General features: G+C 36.5%; 2 protein-coding genes across 2 annotated transcripts; one reads left to right on the forward strand and one right to left on the reverse strand.

The window, feature by feature from the left end:
* Positions 1-884: 884 nt before the first annotated feature.
* LOC120771675 lies at positions 885-16,545 on the forward strand. Its single transcript, XM_040099797.1, has 2 exons — positions 885-1,009; positions 15,058-16,545. The coding sequence occupies exons 1-2, from the start codon at positions 986-988 to the stop codon at positions 16,375-16,377; spliced, it is 1,344 nt and encodes a 447-aa protein (XP_039955731.1). The 5' UTR covers positions 885-985; the 3' UTR covers positions 16,378-16,545.
* Positions 16,546-19,164: 2,619 nt separating this feature from the next.
* LOC120770604 lies at positions 19,165-20,502 on the reverse strand. The gene is made up of 3 exons (XM_040098208.1): positions 20,458-20,502; positions 19,671-19,762; positions 19,165-19,585 (listed from the first exon to the last, which is right to left on the reverse strand). The coding sequence occupies exons 1-3, from the start codon at positions 20,500-20,502 to the stop codon at positions 19,165-19,167; spliced, it is 558 nt and encodes a 185-aa protein (XP_039954142.1).
* Positions 20,503-24,995: the final 4,493 nt, after the last annotated feature.

Consider the following 24,995-nt stretch of genomic DNA (forward strand, 5'->3'; position numbering starts at 1 on the left):
CATTAATTGTAAGGGTATAAGGAAACAGGAAATGCAAAAAAATTTTTTTTTGGAAAAAAATTGCCCTACTGACACCTTAAATGTTTAGCAACCACATTTAATGTTTCCTTATTTAAAGTTCACACTACCAAATATTTTTCTAAAATTCAAATATTAATACATTACTTTAATATACAAATTGATTCTTATAGAAACCATAAACTTGCTTAAAAACAATTATACGGCAACACTCTTTTGTGTAGAGCTTTTTCTTGTCTATGGTACTGCTCTCGCTAACAAAAAATCGAGCGCTCACGCTCTCTTGCGGAACACAATACTGTCGCTTTTCGCTCTCTGCACTTCACTTTCGTTTTCATTTGCGAGCTTTTCTCCGCACATTTCGAATATTATGTCACTGCCAGTGGGTGCTTACCGTTAACAATGCGACTCAAGGTTGAAGCGATGTTGCAGACGTTTCTTTAGCTCACTTGCTGTTTTCAATGCTCTTCGCCGCTCGGCCGCGTGCCGCAACGCATGCGCGTCTGCATTGCTTTTCTACACACATACACATTTGATGAGCGGCTGGCTTTGTGTTAACATTTGGCGCTTGAGCTTTTCGGTGCATTTGCCACCTACTTTGTTTACCTTTTGGCGTCGCTCCCATGCATACATACATACATACGTACATATGTATTTTTTTCTTCTCGCGCCGTGTGACGGATTTTGACATTGTTGTCTGTGGTCGCTGCGGCTGCGGCTGCGCTGCACTTGCGACGCTTTGCAATCGCATTGCGGGTATTTAACTGGAGTGTCAAAGAATTATAAAAACAGTTTTTTCCTCCACACGCTGGAGTACGAGTTGGTCTGCACGGCGTGTCAGCCGTTTCAAGTGGATTACATTCGCGTTCAAAATTAGATATAAAATACGGAAGACTTCGTTCGAAAAGGCGGAGCGTTCATTTCTGCGCTGAAGTTGTAAATTTTGTGTGCTTAGGACCCGGGAACCATGCGGATCCAGCGGAGTCTAGTGGTAAATGTGCTGACCAATTGGAATTTTAATAAAAAAATAATAACAGAAAAATTAATAATAACTATCTAAGACTCCAAAAAGTGCTGACAGTGTTTATTAGTGTTGCTAGGCGTTTAAGTGATATGGAAATTGATAATTGACAGTAATTCAGAAAAGTTGCAAAATTTTTAACCCAAAGTATTATTTTGTTTGTGCTTAGATGGCGGACCTTGGCAGTTTATTTATATAACTATAACCCATTATCAGCTTAACGTCACTAATTCACCGGCCAATTTTACGCCAACAAAACAACCACCGAAATGTTAGAAAAAATACTCACTTTTCACGCTTTGTGCTCAACAAGGCAACATTAGCGTTTGCAATGCGCTGGCAGCCTTAATCGACGGCAGCAATAGTATTTATGCACATCAATATATATTTACGCCTTTTCTTTGTGAGTTTGCAATTTAATAGCCAACGTTTTTCTGCACATTTGTTGCATTTAAAATGCACTTCCAGCTGCGAAATGCGGCGTTCGAACGCTTCTGCTTATGTATTGCACATTTCCTATGCGAATCGAATGCAATAGGAAGTATTTACTGGCATTTTTGTGTTTGTTTTTGTTTTTTTTTTTCAACAATAATTTCATCAATTTATTTTATTATTATTATAACTGCATGCGCATAACAAGTGGCAGCAGCGTTGTCCCCTGTAGCTTTGCGACTAAAGACTTAAGCAGCGCACCTGGTTGGCAATGCAAGCACGGTTTGTCGATGGCGAATGTAGCAGACTCACTCTACATAATAGTATTTTTCTGCAACAGTCTTCTTCTTTATACTTTCATTCATTAATTTGAGCTAAATCTCTTTTACAGCTCATATTTTCTCTCGAAATATACATTTCAATGACATTAATCGATAATTTTTTTCTTTGTAAATAACGCTTATTCGCCCTTTTTTGTTTATACAATTACTGCATAATCTAAGGCTGATGTGTTCTTTTCAAATATATATATAAAAATAACCTTCAAAAATCCTATTTTTTTTAAATCAAAATTTTTTAGAGTTATATTTTTATGGTGCTTTCTGAATAATTGTAAAGGCCAGTAATGAACAAATAAATAAAATATAGAATACATACATATCAAATGAAAATAGAATTATTTTTGAATAGAGTTACCACCTAACGTGAAAGATAAAACTGAAATATGTAATCGCATAAAGGTACTCACGATTCATTTGTATTGTTTTGTACCATATAATTATTTAAAGTAAATTTCAACTCACTTATGACTTGACAGTCGGTGCTACTAAATGAGTCCAAGACCTGAAATATAACTACCATTCCACTTACTTAAAGTTATACTTAATACTGTACCTATTTTACATAAAAAGTTCTGTAGTAACACCGCTCAAAATTCGGTTAATTTTTTCATATTGTGTGACATCAATAGTCTGCCTGGATTGGAATAGATAAATCTCACTAATATTCTGTATAAAAAACCAAAAATCTGTTAAGTTTCTTCGGGGGCAAAAAATAGTAAGACTTAAAGTAGTCCCAGTTGGCCCCAATTCACTTATATCAACGTAAGAATAGCTTCAACACGTTTTCCCGCGAGCTGTTTGAGTTTTCTGAGTAGCCAGATTGCCGATTTGAACAATATATTCCAAAGTTATATTAATGCTTCGGACAATAATTAATGCCTAATTGAGTGAGGGTAAAGAATAATCAAATAAAAAGTTTTCCATGCAAAGACGGGACTTTGATCAATCAATGTGCATGACAGCTAAACCATATATTGCTTCGATATTTACGATTCCGACAAACGAGCAGTTTTTTGGAAAGATAAGACATATACAAAATTTCAGATCAACATCTCAAGAACTGAAGGATTAGTTTGTGTACATATAAAAAGTTGTGGTTAAGTTGACCCTGTTCGTCAAACTGATCATTTATATATAAGTATACTTCAGACATTTCCTGCCGGGTGTTATAAATTTCGTGGCAAATTTAATATACCCTGTTCAGGGTATAAATATGTTGTTCAGAAATAAAACTTATTCATGATTTTCCCTTCGAAAACACCCTCAATTCGGGCTTAGGATCCATGAGATAAGTAATAAAAAAAAATAGAAGCATCTGCGGTTTTTGCTCATCTGTGATTTCTTGTTTTTGTATTTTGTGTTTATAACTATGTATATAACTATGTATATAAAAACGTGACATACCCTTTCCTAAATTAATATGAAATACCAATATTTTTGTTAGTATGAATGGAAACGGCAAATGAAAAAAGTTGCATAATGCGCTAATACATTGAAATGACAAGCGTGACAATGTCATTAACACTTTTTCACCTAACTTCGCTGCGCAATCACATCAAATGGCGAAAATTACAAAAACACATCGATCAGTAGATCCAATAAATTGCAATATATATTGAAAATAGCACCGATATTTACCGTATTAATTTTATAATTATAAATTGTCAGATTTCGCTAAAAAATTTTCAGATTTCATTCAAATGAAAGAAGTTAAGGTTCTACATTGCAAGGTTTTTAAAATGAGTTTCAAATGGAATTATTAATGAAACCGCGATAATTCAAAAAGTCACAAAAGTTTTCTGGGGGAAGTTCGTGGGAGAATATAATAATAAGGGGGTGTTTTGGTAAAAATATGAAAAAAATCCAGCAGCATTTTTATTAGCCAAATCAGTTTGTTCAAATTACCTTTAAACATTATTTCTTCGATAGGCGGACACTGTATACATTACTATAAAGTAAAAGAATAGATATTGGGGTTATATTTGCAAAATGCTTTGAGATATTTTACTTACTTTTACTTTTTTCATTAAAAAAAACGCACTCATTTTTAACGAAATTCAAATGTTTTTGTATTTATTTCGAATACTGTTTCAAGCAAATCAAGTCGTATGTTATGAATGGTACATTTATTATTATTTCTTTAGCTTGAAGATAGTTTAGCTTTTTGCTAAAGATCAATGACTTCAAATTACTCACAAGAAATAGTCTAATAGTGTTAAATCACAACTTTTTGGAGGCAATGTCTCAATTTCTTGAAACAACCGAATCTCCAAACTTTTCTAGCATTAATTCGGTTGTTGCACGTGCTGGTTTTGGTATCAGATGTTGGCAAGATACACTACTTCCAATTGATCGATTTATACCACTCTCCATAGCCTGTAGCGGTGTCCCCAGCTTCATTTCAAAAGAAGTACGGACCAATGATACCACCTGACCAAAAACCACACCAAACTGTCAATATAGGTGAATACAATGGTTGTACATGAATAAATTGTGGATCTTCTTCGCACCAGAATAGACAGTTTTGTTTATCTACCGCAGCACAAAGACCCTCATGGGAGAAAATGATCGTTATCGTTGTCATGTTGTTCCAAGGCAAAATGAGCAAATTCTCGACGTTTACAGTGGTCCATTGGCTTCAATTCTTAAGTGAGAAGAATTTTTATCAAAATCCGCCAGTTTGTGATTTGAGAGAGTCTCAATCCTGAGAACGCCTTGGAATCGACAAATCGCGGTCTTAAGTAACACTTGTCTGAACGGCAGCAATATATTCAGTACTTCGAGCGGTTCTTTGTTTAATTGGCACTTGAACATTATGCAAAGAAAATGCACAATCGAAATTTCCAACAATTCGACGAATAGCGAGCACAAGTGGACGATTATTAGGATAAAATGGGAAAAGCATCCGAAAATTTGCAATTGAAGAATGATTATTGTGATAAAAAAATTGAATAATTTGTAAACGCTGTTTTTAAGTGTATTTTTCCATGATGAAATTGTAAACATTACTGAATAATATCATGAAAATAAAATTATAGCTCATGACATATTAAAAATGACCGAAACGACACTTAGAAATCAAATCATCGGTATTGCAAAACACGGTAAAAGTTAATGACTAAATCGCTTAAATTATTTCTAAGTAGTTATGTACAATATCTACATAATATATAGATTCTACATAACTATTTAAATTCACTTAATTCAACAATTTTTGTTTAATTATATATTAAAAACTACGAAAAGAACTGAAGAAGATCTCAGCTAGGAACAGATTGCCAATGCCGGCATATAATTATGTATGTAGATTTCAAATACCTCGCAAATCAATAATTCCAAAGTTTTCAAAATTTCCATTTGAACCTTCATTTTAGAAATGTGGCCTCAGAACACTATTTATTACAGTCTTAAGTTTCCATTTCTACCAAAGAAAGCAATACAATACAAACATTAAGTTATAATTTTTATACCCTGATCAAATTTTTTTCACCCTGAACAGATTATATTAAGAACATGTGTCCACTTGCAAATCAGAAAAAAACACATTTTTTTAAATTTTTTATTTTGTTTTGAAGGGGCATTATGTTTTATAAATAGATAAAATAGTGTAAATGTATAGAATTTCAAATAGTGTGATGATCGTGTATCACACTTTAAAAAGTTTTGAATTCGCTTGATCCCGTAGTCGGTCTACAAGAAGACCTCCAAAAAAAGGTGTCTGACGTTGGGAAAATTCGTCTGCTCAAAATTAGCTCAAATCCAAAAACCAAAAATAAGTTTTATTATAGTGGATTAATGCAAGCAATGTCCAAACAACTAGTTAACATTTTCTATTCGCTGAAATGCCAGGTTCCTAGAAAAAAAACACGTTTTTCTGAAAAAATTCACATTGCAGGGTCGAAATTATTATCATAAAACACACATATTGTTTTTGCTTCATTTGTAAACTTGTGAAACGTGATGTTATGATATTTTGCATTTTAAGTGATGTGGTATTCTTTTCAATATTTTTTTTAATACTACAATAGTACTAAAATATATTTTTGAGTTATTACCATTTAAATATTAGCAAATCAAATATTACATAAAGAAACTTGCCCCAATTATGCCGATTATGCCATAGCACGATAGTAAATACATGTCTGTATGTATACATATATAAATATTTGTCTATATTGAACTACACAAGAAAAGTAACATTTTTCTATTTGCGATAAAATGATAAATCGGGCACCATTTATTAACAGCGTGAGGTTCAAGTGGATGCATGCAAATAAGCTGTGCATACATATGAACATATGTACATATATACATATATATCACACTTTCACTATCAGCGAGTTGCTCACATGCAATTAGCACTTTTTGTGCTTCACTCTCCAATACTAAGTGCAGGCTTATGTAAAAACACACATACATATGCACACACATCCAGCTGATTGCAAAAACAATAAAACAACCGGCGTCATCGAATCACACGCGCTGCCGGTCGGCCACTGCCGCCACCGTATTTATGCCCATACTCGCCTATTTCGTAACTCTTCCGCAAAGCAATCATATCTCACTGGAAACTTGCCCATCCACTTGTATAATTTTTATTTCCAATTGCACATGTGTGATGATTTATGAACGAGTGTTTTTGTTTTTCATTTTCCACTTTTTTTGACGTCAAAAAAATGCATTTACTTTCATAGCAATAATATGCAACATTGGATTGTGGCAATGTGGAGTTGCACGCTCGTTAACAGCAGCCACAGGAGCTGGTGACGTAAGCGACTTGCAGTTGTCCAATTGTGGTGATAACTTAATCACTTTTCTTACATCGAGTTTGTTGCTTAAGTCTTTAGTAAGGAAAGTGGGCCAATTGTGGAAAATGCAGACTGTTTTGGCGACTTAGGCTAAGTTGCTTTTCAAGTGGAAGAAAACTAATACTTTTGCTATAAAAATTTGAAATAATTATTTCTTTATAATTGGGGATATAAAGATTTTGCAAGTAACAATTTTGTACAAACTTTTAATTTATTAGCTATATCACGCAAAGGTTGCCTTCTTTCCTTATTTTTAGTAGTTTGTTTATAATTAAGGGATTCTTTTCTATGGATATTTTAACCCTCATTCAGTAAAAATTTCTAAATCTTTACAGCAGTTAAGAATTTGGATTTTACTTTTTAAGTTAAAACACGATGATTTAATATTCGAAATGCAAAAATAATAAAGCGATTCTCACTTTATTAGCAAGAATTTATTATCGTGGTTTTTGAGCTATAGGGTTGCAGAGTTAAAACCTAAAATTTTTATTTTATTTTTTCGACATTAAACAAAATTTGAAATTGGCACTATCGATTGTTCGAGTAATCTCATACACTTCTAGTTGTTTTTTGGTTAATAAATGTTCGAATTGTAAATAAGATAACGGTTGGTTGGATACTATGCATTGTCTTCTTTCGTATATTTTTCCAACTGATAAACAAATAAATATTATTAACCTGGTGAATTACTAGATTGCATGTTTTCATATATTTGCAACCTGTTGCTACAGAGTATAATAGTTTTCTTCATCAAACGGCTGTAAATATCACCTAAAACTAACGAGATAGATATAGGGGTATGTATATACATACATATGTATATACAAATGATCAGGATGACGAGAAAAGTTGAAATCCGGTTGACAGTCTGTCTGTCCGTCCGTCCGGGATAAAACACACACACAAATAATGCTTTTGAAGTATATCACGTTATGACCATAAATTTTCCAAATCCAACGAAAACTTTTCAAGTCCCTGTGAACGAATATGTGGACTTCAGAGCCTATAGTTAACTTTTTATCGAAAATATCGGTTAATGTGTTGAATCGGGTTAATGCTTTCCTTAGCCCCCATAAACATAGTAAAAGATTTTAGAATTTCCAGGAGACTTATGTGTATGATATATTCGGCATCGGTCAAGATGTGAGTTATCTTAATAAAATTAAGCGAGCTTTACTAATAACGTTGTGCTTAAAATGAATAAAATCGGGTGAACTGAAGGTACTTCCCTGGCTTTAATCCTTCCCAGTTGCAAGAGTATAAAATGAACTTAGCTCTGTCTTACTTGGTTTATAATTTGTTTGTTCATATTTCAGAGAAACACAATAAAATAAATAAAAACAATAAATATTGTATACTTTTGTAGCCATTTCCAAAATAAAGCACTGACTTATTCTTGACTAGTACAAATGTCATTATGGTATGAACCAAGAAAACTGATAAGAAAAAATCCATAAGGTGGCGGCTACTCAAATATAGAAGTATATTTTTCTATACTTTTTTAACATTTATGTTTTTCAAATTGAAATTTTTTAGTTTCTGCAATTACTGCCAAATTTCAAGTAAATCAACTGATGAAGTAACTTAGGATCGCTTCGAAAAATGTAGTTTCGAGAAAAACACGTTTAAAGTTTAGATTAAACTGGCCGTATTGCCGCAACACTCAAACATTTATAATTTTGAAAATAATTTGAATTTTGAAAAATTATTTTTGGGGGATTATTTTGAATATGAACACTATCGAAATTTAAAAAAAAAAACTAATTTTCCAATTCAAATCCCCTTAATGTCATGAAATACCATTACAATTATAATGTTATACATATGTATATTGCAGTGTTGGTGTCAAAGGAAAAGTGAGCTATTTCAAATGCCTATAAGCAATTATGCTTATCAGGAATTTATAAACCACTTTTCAGGTGTCATAAAGTAATCTTAAATTAATGCATAATATCTCAAGAATATTGACTGGAGCAAAGTAGACGTAGTTATGGCTATTTTATACCAGCCTTATTAATGTTTTACATCAGATTTCAATACTTTCCTTACAAGTCACGTTCTCAAAATCGGTCCCCTCATAACTTCGAAACTATTGCATCAATCCTTTTGGAATTCTGGACGCTATTTCCATACAGAATTTACGAGACAAGATCGAGATAAAAAATCATGTTTTTTCCCTTCAAAGTATTCCAAAAAAATCGAAATATGAAAAAATATAACTGAAATATTGAATTAATTCATAAAAAAAGTTTTGAATGGTTTGAAATTAGTCAGTTCCACAATAATTTTTATATGCTTGCTCATAAAAGGCAATAACATTTCCATTAGTCTTTGATAAAAGTGGCAACCAATTTACATTTGAATCAATTAAAAGTCTATTTTTATTGCAAATCAGTAACACAAAACAGTAGTGGAAATTTACGCCAGCGAAACATAACCTCAAAACAAACCATGCAAAATTAAATGAACGCATAATTTAAGCGTTTTCGAAGACATTTTTGGCCATATGTATGTATGTCAACATGAGTCAGCAATATTGGAAAAAATGCGATTTAAAATGGGTTAGCCAAGGGCTACAAGCAAGAAGAAGAGTGGGAAAAGAGGGTAAAGCAAAGCATATTCAAAGTCTGATTAATTTTGTAAACAAATTTACAAATAAAAGTGATGATGATACGCCAATAAATAGCGCAATAAAACTTGGCGGCTTGTGAGAGGAGAGGCAACATTCATGAACCACTGAATAAATGAGCAGTTTGCAAGAAAGTAAAATTAACAAAGAAACAATGAAAAAAAGGCAATTCAAAGTTAGAGCTCAATAAAGTGAAATGGCCACAATGATTGAGTTGAATAGTCAATAATATGCTCATTGTTGCCATTTTTAATAACAGATATATATACTATACATTATGGTATATTTGTAAGCATTTTGCCGGGCTGCTGTGCGGCAGACGTCAAGCAGCAGCTGGCAGCCACTTTATAATTGTAAGCATTAGTTAACATGAAATTTGCTACGGTTTTGGAGCCACTGACATTAGCGAGGCTTTGGCCATCTTTATTGGCATTAACAAAAGCAAAATAAAGCTCAGCAACCTTTTGGTTTTTCGAAATTTCCCGAGATGAGCTGATGATATCACATGTCTTGATGAAATGATGCTTGCTGAGCTTAAATAATATGGTTTCAAAATAGTTGTACGCAATAGTATTTCTCACACACAGTTATTTCTCCATGTTTTATGTTTTAAACTCACAAAAACAAAATCTAAAAAACATTTCTAAACAAATAGTTACCGTGAGGGGAAGAAAAAAAAGAAGCTCGCCAGAGCAGAGACATTAAATAATACACGCAAAACAAAGCAAAACAAAATACTCACAAAAAATAAAAATAAAATAAAAGGCAACAACATAACCTCAAATCGCGACATGCAACGAGCGACACATAGTGCCGATGTGATAAAGCGGCAAAGGTTGCAGGACAAAAGTCATTCCATGATTTTGAAAATGACTTGCATTTGGCCATAAAAAAACAGCGTAACGGTAAGGTAATAAATGTAGAAAGCAACAACAACCACAACAACGACAACAGCGCGAAATATAGCACAATTGTTAGTGGCGGTGTGCCGTTGGTGGCTGTAACCCAAATTAAACGTAATTTCCCATACACTTACCTACATAAATAGGCAAATTAATAAATAGCTGCATATTTATAGCGCACACTGTAGTATTTTTTAGCGGTTTGTTAACATTGTTGAACTCTTGCAGAGTGCGTTGCGTTCAACGAGGCACGCTTAGAGGCCACAAGCGGAAATTAATGACGACATTTGTTTTTGTTGTTTGGTGTGCGGCGCATTTTGTTGTTGGTGGTAATTTTAAGCGCCATAAATTAGCTGTATTTCATTGTAATTTTGCCAGAAAAAGATTACACAAAGAGGTGGTTAAATTACTTATTATTACATAAGTGGCGTGTATTATCGCAAATGATTTTTTTTGTTGTGATTTTTATATGTTTTTATTTCATCTTCGACCATTGGAGGTGATATAATTATTGTGCTTGCTTATAAGCAGCGCGAGGGTGTTAATTTTTGACGGTTTAAAGATTAATAAGTAGCGTAAGTAGCAAGCTTTGGCTTATTCGTTGCCACCTTGAGTACGGGCGTTTGAGCTATTCATTGTTATGTAACATTGCAAGAAAGAGAATGATATTTAAATTACTGTTATCCCCTTATTCATATATAAAGGGTGATCCATTTCGAGGTTTCTTTTTTTTTTTAAACAAAAAACACAGAAACTTTAAATTTGATGGATTTGATTCTCCATATCCTTCGAAAGAACATTCTTTTGCACTTATTTTTTGAAGTTTATCTATTACAAGTGCTGGCTGCGGCTGCGTCTCGATTGCCATAGTCCAATTTTCGATGACTCATTCGACCATTTCAACTGGTGACTGACGAATGACATGCGTGTCTACATAGACTTTAGACTTTAAATATCTTCACAAGAAAAAAGTTTAACGGTGTGATATCACACGATCTTGGAGGCCAATCGATCGGCCTAAAACGTGAAATTATCTGCTCACCGAAGTGTTCTGTCAATAAATCTATTGGTGCCACGTGTGAGAAGTGGCGCTGTCTTGTTAAAACCAAAGGTTGCCGAGGTCAGGAGTTGGAATTTCAGGCACCAAATAGTCGGTTAAAACGGCGCCCCAAATGCGGTAACTTTGCTTTTTTATATAAACAATGTCGGATCTTCTTAGAATTTATTAAATGCCCATAAACTGAAGCTATGCATTTTTAATTAATTTTTGCAAATTTTAATGAGTATTAGCCGATTTACGCTAACCTAGAGAATCAGAAATATTATGATCACCTGATTAAACACCAAACATCATATTACGATACAATATAAATAAATACTACTTTCTCTCTTGTTGATTGGAGATTAAAATATGTAATCTTAAGCCGACTTATGAAATGTTATCATTATATTTTTTGCAGTTTACACTCATTGCCGAAGTTTTTCACACTTCCTTTTCTTCACACGAAGCTACTCAATTGTCGATATCGGACCATTATAGCATATTGCGATTAAAATCAAGACTTCTCTTGTTTAAAGCAAAAGTATAATATTGTCCTTGTAATAAACACTTTTTATTTGAAGAGATCTCTTCACGAAATTGGGCACAGATTATTGTTTAAGTCAACGGTAAAGTCTTGAAACAAATTAATTAGATCGTATGAATAGAGCATATAACTGACATACAAACTGTCCGAAGAAAATTAAGTTCTTGTGTGGAAACTTTTACATTTGTGAGGGATAATACTTTTTTCTTCTTTTTGCTCAGTTCACTATGTCAACGTCAATAACCTTAACTCATGATATCGTTTATAATCTTGATGCTAAAAGCGAAAGTGAAAATTCAATAATAATTTTTTTTGGAGATAGTTCTGCTCACACTAGTTAGATGAGAAGAATTGCATAAATCGCCATAATTCAAGCCTTCTATACTATGAGATTTTCTATATAAAAAAATAAATAGAGCATTTGCTAACATACTTTTAGTGTTTTCAGTTCAAATTTCCAAGTATTACAACTCTTTCCAGGAGTTTTTATGGTTCCGTAGCCGCTCAAACTATCCTAGATGTGAGAGGCTTTTTAATGCTTATGAGCTGCTAAAGTTGCTGTAGCAATGAAATATTTAATCATACTACTGTAAACAAAAAATAGCAGGACTTTGTTCATATTTTTAAAATTCTTCATTTATTCTTCACAATCTATGTCGTCCCCTCGCACAATACACATTGGCCACAATACACATTTGCCAATTTTTTCCAAATTCTTGAAACAGTTGTTAAAGTCAATTTCCGGAATAGCCTTTATTGTGTAATGTTTTCAATTGACTCAAACCATTTCCCCGGAGCTGTCGCTTGAGTTTGCTGAACAGTCAGAGGTCACAACGAGCTAAACAGACAAATCCGATGGTTTGGCGAAAAATTCACGAAGAATCAATACTGTATGCGACGGTGCATTTTTCTGGTGCGAAAACCAAGAGTTGTCTGTCCATAATTCCGGCCTCTTTTTACGAATAGCAACGCATAGCGCTTAAATGGTATTCCTTTAAGACTGTTTGGCCGGTCGGAAGAAATTCGGAGTGCACCACACCTCAATAATCGAAGAAAACTTCCAACATAACCTTTATTTTCATTTTCTTTGAAGTGGCTTGTTCGGGTTCGGCTCACCTTTGTCACGATATTCGACCGATTGATCGTCGGTTTCCGGGTCGTAAGCATAGATCTTAGACTCATCGCCAATAATAATACATTTCATGATATCCTGGAAATAGGAAAGCATTGTATCACAGACGTTAACGCAACGCTGTTTTTTTCTTCAAAAAATTTAGTGATTTTGAAACAAATCGTGTTTTCACTTTTCTTATGCCCAAATGATCTTTAAAAATAGTTTTCACTGATACTTTCGATATTTCAACGTCTTTCAAGCACCAAATCCTTAATTTTATTGACGTGCTGATCATCAGTTGATGTTGATGGTCGTTTTGGAGGTGGTTTGTCGTCAATGCGTTTACGATTATCTTTGAATAATTCGCACTAATCAAAAACAACTGCTCGCGACAAAAAATTATTACCGTAGGTCTTTTCCAACATTCTGAACGTTTCGGCACCAGAAATTTTCCACACAAAAAATTTAATGGAACTTCTTTGTTGAACAATTTCATTCATCGTAAAAATCACCTAATCCACTTTATGTACTTCAGAAAGACAATATACTAAACTTCTTCTTTATTCGCGTAGACACCTCTTACGCGTTTATAGCCTCATACTAAATACTAGTGATTATTTTGATATCAACCTAGAACAAAAAATATTTCGACGAATGCGTTTTTTCGCAAAATTTTAATTAAGAGTCTTACTATTTTTTGCGCACAGTGGTATATTTTGTTTATGACTGAAATTTTCGAATGCCAGCAGAGCATATCGATTTCAAAATGTTCCATTCTGTTATTAAGAAAGAAAATATTTTGTGCATACATCGGTGCATAGACGATAATCTGGTCGGAATATGAACTTTTTCACTTGCCTTTTTTAGTGAAAAGCCTTCATTTCTAAAAGTATTTTAATTTATATTATACATGGTATTCTTTAATATTTTTTTCCAAATGTTACTCTTCGGCAAGCTAACCAAACCGACTATTTGCTTTCTGAATTATTATCACTGTACAACATTCGGGGAAGATCCATAGAGCAATAACATTATAATGACCTCTTATAGCATTGGTATGGTTTGAAATAGGCTGTACTTTGAACTTCGAAGGAAAATATTTCAATTTTGGAGTCTAACATTAAAAACGCAAAAATTACTTATTTACTTATGACTCAAACTCTCAGAAAATATGATTTTTTTGTACCTAGAAAAAGGCGTTTTTAATTGATGAAAGTTTTGCTCACGCTAAAGAGTTATATTTAATCATTTTGCACCAAAGCTACAATTGAACCATTACGAACGGAATAATATATTTCATTTATTTCCTTATATGTCTCATAAATATGTCTTTCATAAATAATTTGACTTATTTATTTTGTTAATATATTTTATTTACTATGTTGTATAACAATACCTTTCACAATGGACCTCCTAAAGGCCTAAGTGCGCCGTCAGACAGGCAGTCTACCTACGATAACAATACCTTTTAGCTGATCAACACGCAGTAATCGTTAATGTCCATATATTCGAATAGTAATTACCACATTTCAGCGCTAGTTTCTGGGAAGGCGGATTAAAGTGACCTTCGATTTTTACAATTTTTGTTTACCATATTTTTCACCAATTTTGTTGACAAGCATATATTTCACCAATTATTAAACTCTTTTGTTGTTATTGTGGACATAACATATTTTTGAAATTGTTACATTTTTTGCTTTACATCAATCTTGTCGACCAGACACCCACAATTTCCCTTTTCTGCGAATCACAATTCCCATTTTGAGAAATTACATAACATTTCAATATAACAACACACAACAACACGCATGTAAACTTGAAAGTACATATGTTTGTATGTGGTGTATATTGCGGTCAGCGCTCCTTCATTTCGTTATGCAAATTTCGAATGGTCTGCAGCCCAGCGGCTGATCACCAAAGACAGCCGGCGTGATCAACCGCGAAGTCCGCTTTCAGCATGTTAACCGCATTTGCAGACAGCGATGCCAGACTATGACCTCTTTAAGTGATGGTCACGCTAATTTATGAATTTGACCTGAATTATATAGTAACCTACATCCTGCTTTTAAAAATTTTGGGTATTTATTTTTAAAGGCATAAGAAATTGACATTATTATATAGTTTTTCTATATACCGTATTCTCGCCACTACTTCCCTCTTTTACTATACTCTCAATTCACGCTCTCATATCGAATCTCTTCCACAGTTTTGTGCCCTTGGTACGCTCTCTCTACTCACACTTGTCGCCGGCAAGGCACTGATCGATCAACAGACCGCCGAATCGCAAGCGAACAGCGCTACTGTCGCTCAGCAACGCATCGGCTGGGATCATGATCACCATGAGGTGCACGAACATCACTATCATGAGCATCATCACGATCCAGGCTTCTGGAAGAAGAAAGTGACGTGGAAGGAAGGTTGGAAAAAGATTTGGAAACCAGCAAAGAAACAAATTTGGAATCCATCATGGAAACAAATCTGGAAACCGATTTGGGTGCCAGTTAAGGTGCCCGCTTGGAAGGACATCAAAGTGCCGGCGTGGAAGCAAGTGTGGAAGCCCATATGGAAGGAGATAAAGGTGCCCGCATGGAAGGAGATACAAGTACCGGATTGGAAGAAGATTTGGAAGCCAGTATGGGTGCCAACGAAAGTGCCCGCATGGAAAGATATACAAGTGCCGGCGTGGAAGCAAATTTGGGTGCCCGTGTGGAAGGAAATACAAGTGCCAGCTTGGAAGGAAATACAAGTACCGGAGTGGAAGCAATACTGGACGCCAGAGTGGATTAAGGTGGGTATACCTGGTGAGAAGTATTTAGGTAAGGATCCCGAAGGTTGGGAATACACAAGTCATGATTTATGGAAGAAGAAGTTGGTTTGGAAATCACATTGGAAAAAGATTTGGAAGCCAGCGAAGAAACAAATCTGGGTACCAAGTAAAAAACTCGAATGGAAAGAGGAATGGAAGCAAATCTGGAAACCGGCGAAAAAACAAATATGGGTTGATGACAAGAAACTGGAATGGAAGGAAGCGTGGAAACAAATCTGGAAGCCAGCTAAGAAACTTATTTGGATTCCCGACAAAAAACTCGAATGGAAAGAATCTTGGGTGCAAATTTGGAAACCGGCGAAGAAACAAATTTGGGTCGAAGATAAAAAGCTCGAATGGAAGGAAGCATGGAAACAGATTTGGGTGCCTGGCTGGAAGGAAATTTGGGTGCCTGCATGGAAGAAAATCTGGCGACCAGTAATCATATCCGAATGGTTCCCCACACCCGATCATCATGATCACCACCATGAGCACGTAGAGCATGGCTGGGATCGCAAAGATGTCCAATCGCAGGGAAGTAACAAAGTGGTGTGGAAGCGCGATGACGAAGCGACACAACTCAAGCCTGTTGCCACTGTCGATTTTCAAACGGCAAAAGCAACTGAGGTGCGCACATCCGCCGCGGTGGGTACGAAACCTGTAGCTACAGCGACGGCGGCGCCAACGCCAGGTCAGGGCTTCAAGTTCCCCGGTGCGTAGATGATTGCGTTGAACGAAAATTTTGTTGTGTTTTGAATTGCACATCATTTAAGCATCTTTGTTGTACTTGTAAATATGTATTCCAGTCGTTAGTTTTAAGTCGCTTCACAAATCGTAATTTTATTTAAATTTATTTAGTTTTAATGCGCCCCTCTATCACCCGTTCCTTTCACCTTTCGATTTGTACCAATACATTTGAATTCTTTCCATAACTTTTGTATTATTTTAATTTAATTACATATACTTATACTCATGCCACGATTATGACAAGTAAATATAAATATTTAATTTATGTCTAAGTTGTTTCGGTTAACTTCATTTCATTAATTTTAAGTGAATTACAAATGAAGTTGTCATATAGAATTGAGAAAAATAATAAAAATTGTTGAGTATTTTTTATACCATAATAAATAAATAATGAAGATGTAGTTTCAATGTTTTTGAATTTTAGTAATTGTTAAACATTTTCTCTACAATCAGGTCGTCAAAGTGGTTTGGAGTTTTTTGGCGAGACTTACATTAGATTCAGCTCAAAACTTTCTTAGCCTGTCCAATATTATATTATAATTTATAAAGGGAGATCCACTTCGAGGTTTTCTACTCTTTTAAAGAAAAAACGCAAAAACTTCAAATTTAATAGGAAATATTTATTATCGTTCAAAAGAACATTCTTTTTCAATTATTTTTCGAAGATAATGTCTTTCACATGTTAGCCGAGCCTAGGTCTCAAATGGTCCACTCAATGAGTACAGTTATGACTCGTTCGAGCATTTTGAAGAATGACACGTGTGATGTTTTGCTAAGACCTGATTCGGAGAGAGATTGTCCGCATACAGGGTTTGTAATAGGACTGAGTCGATTTAAAAAAATTTATTGAACCAATCGTAACAATTCTTTAAAAACATTCAAAATAGGCTCCTCCTGCGTCGATGCAGCGCTGCCAGCGCGATTTCCAAGCATTGAAGACGTCACGGAAGGCATCCTCCGTAATAGCCTTGAGAGCCGAGATGCATTCTGCTTGGATTCCTTATGCCGTCATGTGTCACTCGGAAGATTCCTTCTCTGTCTCACGATTATACTCGAAGATCCATGACTCGTCACCTGTGATTACGTTATTCAAAAATTGGGGGTTACTTTCACATATGTTCAAATTTTCTTGGCACACTTTCACTCACCGCAATTTCTGGTCGTCAGTGAGCACACCTTGTGCATGTTCAAGTCCTCCGTCACAATGTCATGAACCACAGATTTTAATAAATTTAACATCTGGGCAATTAAACGAATACTTAGTTGACGTTCTGAGTTCAAAACTTTACTCACACGAGTCACATTGTCAATGTTTGTTGAAGTCGCAGGTCTCCCAGCACGGTCTTCATCAGCGACCTCTTCCCGGTTCTCTAAAATGGCCTGATGCCAACGAAACACACCAGTTCTTGCTAAAGCAACATCTGGGTAAGCCTGCTTGATCATATCAAACGTCTCTGTCGCAGATTTACCGAGTTTCACAGAATTTAATCGCGTACGGCTTGCACCACTCACAGAAACACGTCGCGAGAAAATGTTTGACCTGCTCGCTCGTTAGCTAGGAACGCCCGCTTTCAAATTAAGATCTCGACGTAAAATGCGCCAAATCAACTCTCCGGTCTTTGTGTACTTTATCACCTACGGCTGCTATATTTTCTTCTCTAAGCGTCCGGATGTGGTCTTTTCGGTCAGTACGCTGAGTAGACCAATTAAGTTGACCATAAGTTGAGCAAAGCGCGCAAAACACACGTCAGTTTGACACAACTCATGCGTGGTCTGACAAAAAAGTTTACTGAAAAAACTACCTCTACTTGGATCACCCATTATTTCAAGACTTTTTTGGCGAAAACTCGAGAATACGGTGGATGGGCATGGCGACAGTATCATGATTTTGTCATAGTTGAAGAATATTTTTTCCATCGCCAAAACAAACCGTTTCTTCTGCAGTTAGGTCGATTTAGAATCATAAGGAAACTCTTATAAAGTGAGAAAGTGTGAAATTTTTATAGTATCAAAAGCAGCACTTTTTCTTAATAAATAGAAATCTTTGCCCTAAGATATCCCACACACGATGCAAAATTCACCCATCAGGAAATGTTTGGTGTTTTACTTGGAAAGTGTAAAGTAATTTAGATTTGAACTCTTCTTCATTCGAAAGTTGACCACTTAGACTTTGAAAGTAGGCAGCAAGATAGTAAAGGCAAAATCGTCTAACACACAGAAGTCTTACATAGGTACTACCGAAGTACAATTGGGGCGGGTTTGACGATTGAGTTTAACAGTTCTGTAGAGACCAACTTAAAAATTAAACTCTTCAAAAACTGTTCTTCGAAACTCTATTTCTTTTCGAATAATAGGAAATTATCCATCTGGTTTTATGTCCTATTAATGGTAGCGCTATTTGCAAGTTAGATGTTATTGAAGAAGATCGAAAGAAAGTTCAGCCCCATGACAATCGGTGTTATGTTTCTTTGGACTGCCAACTAGGCAGCATTCCAATGTTTATTTGGCGACTTTTTTCTGCCGTTGCAATAAGAACAACGACAAGCATCTTCAGTTGAAGATATCGAGAAATCGGTTATTAAAATCAAATGTTATTTAGGTTTCCGTATTACGTGATTAAATTTAACACTAGAGGACTAAAATAAGTTAAATAAATAAACCTGAGAACTAGTATATACATACATACATACTTATATACCATATAATATTAAATTTTTGAACCACCTTTGGTATACAAGTTAAGTCGGTGACCTCCCCGCGCTAGTCAACGTTTACTTCCCGTACACGGGTGCGTTTTACACCTTTCTTCCAGCCACGACTGCCGCTGCTATAACTAGAACCGTAACTACCGCTGCTCCCGCTACCCCAACCACTGTAACTTTTTCCCGTACGCAGCCCACTGCTGCTGCTGGATGAGCTCGAAGAGTCGTCAACATAGCTGCTACTGCTCTTCCAACCACTATTGGTGCTGTCGCTCACACCATCCTTGCGCACCTCCCACCCTGGTGGCACTTTCGGCAGTGGCACCCATTCATTTTGCACTACCGGAGTCCAGACCTTCTTCCAGATGGGCACGTAGATTGCTTTCGGTCGCCAATATTTCACCCAGCGTGATTTCCAATCGACATTACGTTTCCAGAAACCATCTGCTGTGGGATCAGTGCTCGTGCTGTGTTGTACACTAATGTGGGGAGTAATGGTGAAAACAAGGAAGGATTAGTGTAAATGTTTGCCTCCTTTTAGGCGTTTTTCATTTCATTACTTACACTGTCGTCTGTGAAGAGGAATGTGCAGTACAAGGTGTGCCAAGAAGTGCAATGAGGAAGAAAGCTGTACCCAGGCCGATGTATGCAGCTAACTGTATTTATTTTAATTAATATAGAAATAGGAATATTAAAAGATGAATTTACTTGGCAACATTAGAAGAAGCGTTACTATTAGAATTGAGCCTATGCCATATGCTTTTCGTAGTTCAGATCAAAAGTAATTAAATTAAAACGAAAAAAAAATTAATTTCGCTTGCACCGATGCTAGGATACCCTTCACAGATTGGGATATAGAGCAGGCTTGTCTCCGCTCGGTGCATCCTGAGCAACGCTAAATGACCTTCGGCCTCCACGGCCTTTTGCACTCTTACGGATATTTTGCCCGTATCAATACTCTATTAGCTCAATTGGTATGAACCCTGGTCACCTAATTGTGCAGGGCTGACACCATGCACAAATTACTGATGGGCTAATACCGAGGCTGCCTCCGCCTCGTTAAAACCCTGGCAGGCCTCGGAGTACGTTCTCCACCCGCCCTCAATAAGTTGGTCTGGTCGACGACCAGCTCCTGTACGGCGGCCAGATCCTTTTCTTTTAGAGTAGAACTACTTGTCTTGACCAAAGCTCATCTAGCCGCAATTGTATGAGTTCTTACTGGACAGTGCCCAATAGGCATCCATGCGGTAAAGCTAAAAAGGAAGGAGGGTGAGGTGGAAACATCTAGGCACTTTCTTCTCCATTGTCCAGCCTTTACACGATTAAGGCTGAAAAATCTCGGTGGTTTTACCTTCGGCAAAGCAGAAACGTGATCAACATTGGGAAATCCATGCATTGCCTATACGACGATCATGAAAATCAAAACCCGAATGAACGAGCTACCTGGGTGCGAAACTGTAAAAGTCATGTGCAAAACGGTAGATTGGACGTTCACAAAATTTCTATTGGAATGAGGCTAACAGCTCAAGAAGCCTACAGGAAATGTCTAGAGCAAAGTACCAGGGAAATAATGGAGCATCTATTGTGCACTTGTTCCGAATTCGCATGACTACGCTGTACGAATCTGAGGTCTCCACAGTATGATACATTGGAGGAAGTATAGATAGTGAGAGCTTGTTAAAATTCGCCTCAAGCTCCAGGATCCAAAAGGATGACCACTCCGCATGGACCTAGTAACTGAACACCATTTGGTATCGCAAAGGACCAGATCTGGCTTATGCGTGGCTCATTGGCCTACCAGACCTAACCCAACCTATATAACAGATACTATGAACAAGCTTTCTATAGTTACAATCAGGGATAAAGAACATTGAGTATTACAGTATTATAAGGGAATTCTTCTATATAAGGAAAATTGGAACGTTTATAAATTTCTTTGTTTAATATACCGCTCGCTTTTACGTTTAGAAGACCAGACGTGGTAGTAGAGTTGTTTGCGGGCATTTCGCGTAGGCAAATTTGTTTTGTATTTGTAAAGGTTTGACAAGCAATATCCCATTTATTTCAAAAAAACTACTCGATGGAAACTTAAACGTTTTGAAAGCCTTCACTCGACAATATATATTATCACTTATAACCTTGAATATATTCTCGTACTCAACTATGAGCCTTATTCACTTGCTATATATGTATATATGTATATATTTGGTTGAGCCCACAAATATATTATTTTTTAATTATTGACATTTGATGGGAACTCACTTTCAAATCCATTCTCAATTATTTTACTTATGTATAATCCCGCTTCCTCTGGTTTTTGTGCAACAGTATACTTTTTTTTATAATATGTCCACTACAATGAATTGATCTGCACACCACACACTTCAAAGTCTCAATTGATTATAAAACGCCGGCGCTTTCTTTTGTCGCATTAAATACCACTTCCGATTTTTGTCGGTAAAGGAAATATACACACATTCGTACTTACATACATACACATAACTATTTACAGTTGATTCGATGCATTTAAATTCGCAGATGCATTGAAAAGTGGTCAAAAATTCGTCAATTTGCATTATTACGTCGCTTCATGAACGTTTCTAACGAGTTTGACGATATGTTTATGTCCCCCTTGAGGGCGTCTAGATACCACCATACTTGCCCATTTGCGCGTGCGCTCTTGTTTATTGCCAGTTTTTTAACGCCGTTTCTTTTTTCTCTATTTTGGTCGGAAACAAACTCAATAAAAAGTCTTGTATGGAACTTATTGAGCTACGCGCCATAATTAAGAATTCGATGCATGCAACTGGTGGGGCGACAATTACAATTAGATCTACATATCTACATACGGTATATATGTTTATTTTCCGACAGATACCTGCTGCAACAGAATCAATAATATTTGGTTTTGATATAGTTTACATCCATTTTACTGTAGTCAAGCAGACTTGATAGATTTTTTGGACGTGGAGAACTCAGTACAATAATATTTAAATAATAGTCTCGAATACTCTGCTCCTTTTTCTTATTCTTACAGGGTAATCAAAGAAAAATCACTTTAGTATCTCTGCCGATAGTTTTTTGTGGACCAGATCTCAGAGGGAAGCGAGACGCATTTGCAGACAGAAAAAGAAAGAGGCTGAAATGCGGGAGGCTTACAGAAGGTTTCAAGAGCGGAGCATACTCTTGTAGAACCCCCAAAGGTGATCTAGTCACCGATACCCAGAGCATACTTAAATTATGGAGGGAACACTTCTCCAGCCTGCTGAATGGCAATGAATGTACAACGTCAGGAGAAGGCGAACCAGATTCCCCAATCGATGACGATGGAGCAGACGTTCCATTGCCCGACCATTAAGAAGTTCGAATAGCAATTACCCGCCTAAAGAACAACAAAGCGGTGGGGGCCGGTAATCCATCTATACAAACACGGCGGCGAAGAACTAATAAGGAGCATGCATCAGCTTCTTTGTAAAATATGGTCGGACGAAAGCATGCCGGACGATTGCAATTTAAGTGTGTTATGCCTAATCCATAAAAAGGGAGACCCCACAATCTGCGCCAACTACTGTGGGATAAGCTTCCTCAACATCGCGTATAAGTTTTTATGGAGCGTATTGTGTGAAAGATTAAAGCCCACCGTCAACAAACTGATTGGGCCTTATCAGTGTGGCTTCAGACCTGGAAAATCAACTACCGACCAGATATTCACCATGCGCCAAATCTTGGAAAAGACCCGTGAAAGGAGAATCGACACACACCACCTCTTCATAGATTTCAAAGCTGCTTTCGATAGCACGAAAAGGAGCTGCCTTTATGCCGCGATGTCTGAGTTTGATATCCCCGCAAAACTAATACAGCTGTGTAAACTGACTTTGAGCAATACGAAAAGCTCTGACAGGATTGGGAAGGACCTCTCCGAGAAGTTTGGTACCAAACGAGGTTTCAGACAAGGCGACTCCCTGTCGTGCGACTTCTTCAACCTGCTGCTGGAGAAAATAATTCGGCCTGCGAATCTTTTATAAGAGTGTACAGCTGCTGGCGTATTCCGATGATATTGATATCATCGGCCCCAACACCCGCGTCGTTAGTTCTGCTTTCTCCAGACTGGACAAGGAAGCACAGTAAATGGGTCTGGCAGTGAACGAGGGCAAGACGAAATATCTCCTGTCATCAAAAAAAAAGTCGTCGTTGGCTCTCACGTCACTGTTGACAACGTCTGATAGTGCTTAACGTGAGATCCTGCTGTCGACAGCTTAACTCCACGGTGCTCAAAAGCACAATGGATCAATACAATGCGTCGCTCAGCGCCCTGAAAACTGGGTAACGATTTTCAGTACCAATCGGCAGTGTGGCATGGACACACTAACCACCTTGGTAGGGCTCGAGGCCCATCTAAAACCTCTGCCGTACTTTGGGTCCGGCACCCGGTTGCAATGCAACTGCACATTCGACTGACAAAGTCAGTTCTTCCCGCGATTTGGGTTTTAACCACAGCCACCACGAATCTCCACAAAAGGCCAAACCCAATGAGCAGACTGGAGCGAGCTCCAGGGGCTACTGCTCTACGTGGTACCAGGTTAAAGTCTTTGGTATTGACCTTGTAGCCGAAGCTACGACCAGTTGAGCTTCCATACACCGCGGGTATATTCGGTTTCCCCTCGAACCCAGAGGAGTCCTCCCGTACCCGCAGGGGGAGTCACTGTTGACAGTCATAACTTTGAAGTCGTAGATAGTTTCGTCTCTCTTGGAACCAGCTTAAACATCACCAACAATGTCAGCCTTGATATCCAACGCAGGATAACTCTTGCCAACTGGTGCTACTTCGATCTCGTGCATGTGACACATTAATATGCAGTGCCCAGTGTTAATCCACCAACCGCCTTAATTTATCCCAGAGGAGGCCAGTAGCCGGTATTAACCTTTTCAGGTTGTAAGCTGTCGAAAAGAGCTTTGTTTGTAAAAGTTCAGATATTTGTAACCAGTGTCGATCACTTCTAACATTTTTTTACCTTGGCCTTCTTCTTCAATGATATGTGGGCCTTTCTAACACAAAGGATGGGCTATTTTATTTCCTTAAAGTCGCTTAAACCCATTCAAAATATACCACTGCATACCTTAGAATTTAATGTTGTAACAAAGAATTTTGTGTAACCTGGAATAAGAGTTTTGCTGAATTTTAACACTAAGAGTGGGATAGGGAAAATTTATTGAATGGTCAGAAATTTTTTTACGATATTTCTCTCTATAAAAAGGGCTCAACTTTAATAATAAAAGGCGCTCGTGATGTCCTTTTCTACTCGGATTCGTAACGCGCATTCTGTGCTCGCGAGTACAATGGAAGCGTCAACCCATTCGACTATATTTAACCTCATATTCTTGCGAATTCATCATACAACCAAACAAATTGCAAAGGTCTCAGTCTGTCGTGAATCCTCATATTGAAGCACTAGTGACGACGGTTATAACAGGTGCTGAGTAAAATAGATTAATATTCCGAACATTTCTCACAACCGTTAGCTTGAATCGCAAACAAAAATTTAAAACTCAAGACGAATACAAATGGAGGCAGCGTCTGCAGTTTTAAAAAAGATACAAAAAAACGATTTAAAGTTGTGATTTCGGCTCTTACGCAATAGAAAGTTAAACATATAAATTTGGATCAATTAGTAAAAAAAGAGTAAATGTTATTCAATAAGTGTCCAGACAACTATAATTCGACTTATATATTATACGTTATAGTAAGACACTGGTAGACACATAATTTTTGTCATGAAAATATTGATACCCAGAAATCAAATTTGAAAACAGATATTCTGTAACCTGCGGCTTTAGATTTTACAATACTATTGTGATCAAATTGAAAGGTGAATTAATTTGAATTAATTT

This window comes from Bactrocera tryoni, chromosome 3 (assembly GCF_016617805.1).
Source record: "Bactrocera tryoni isolate S06 chromosome 3, CSIRO_BtryS06_freeze2, whole genome shotgun sequence".
NCBI classification, from domain to species: Eukaryota; Metazoa; Arthropoda; class Insecta; order Diptera; family Tephritidae; genus Bactrocera; species Bactrocera tryoni.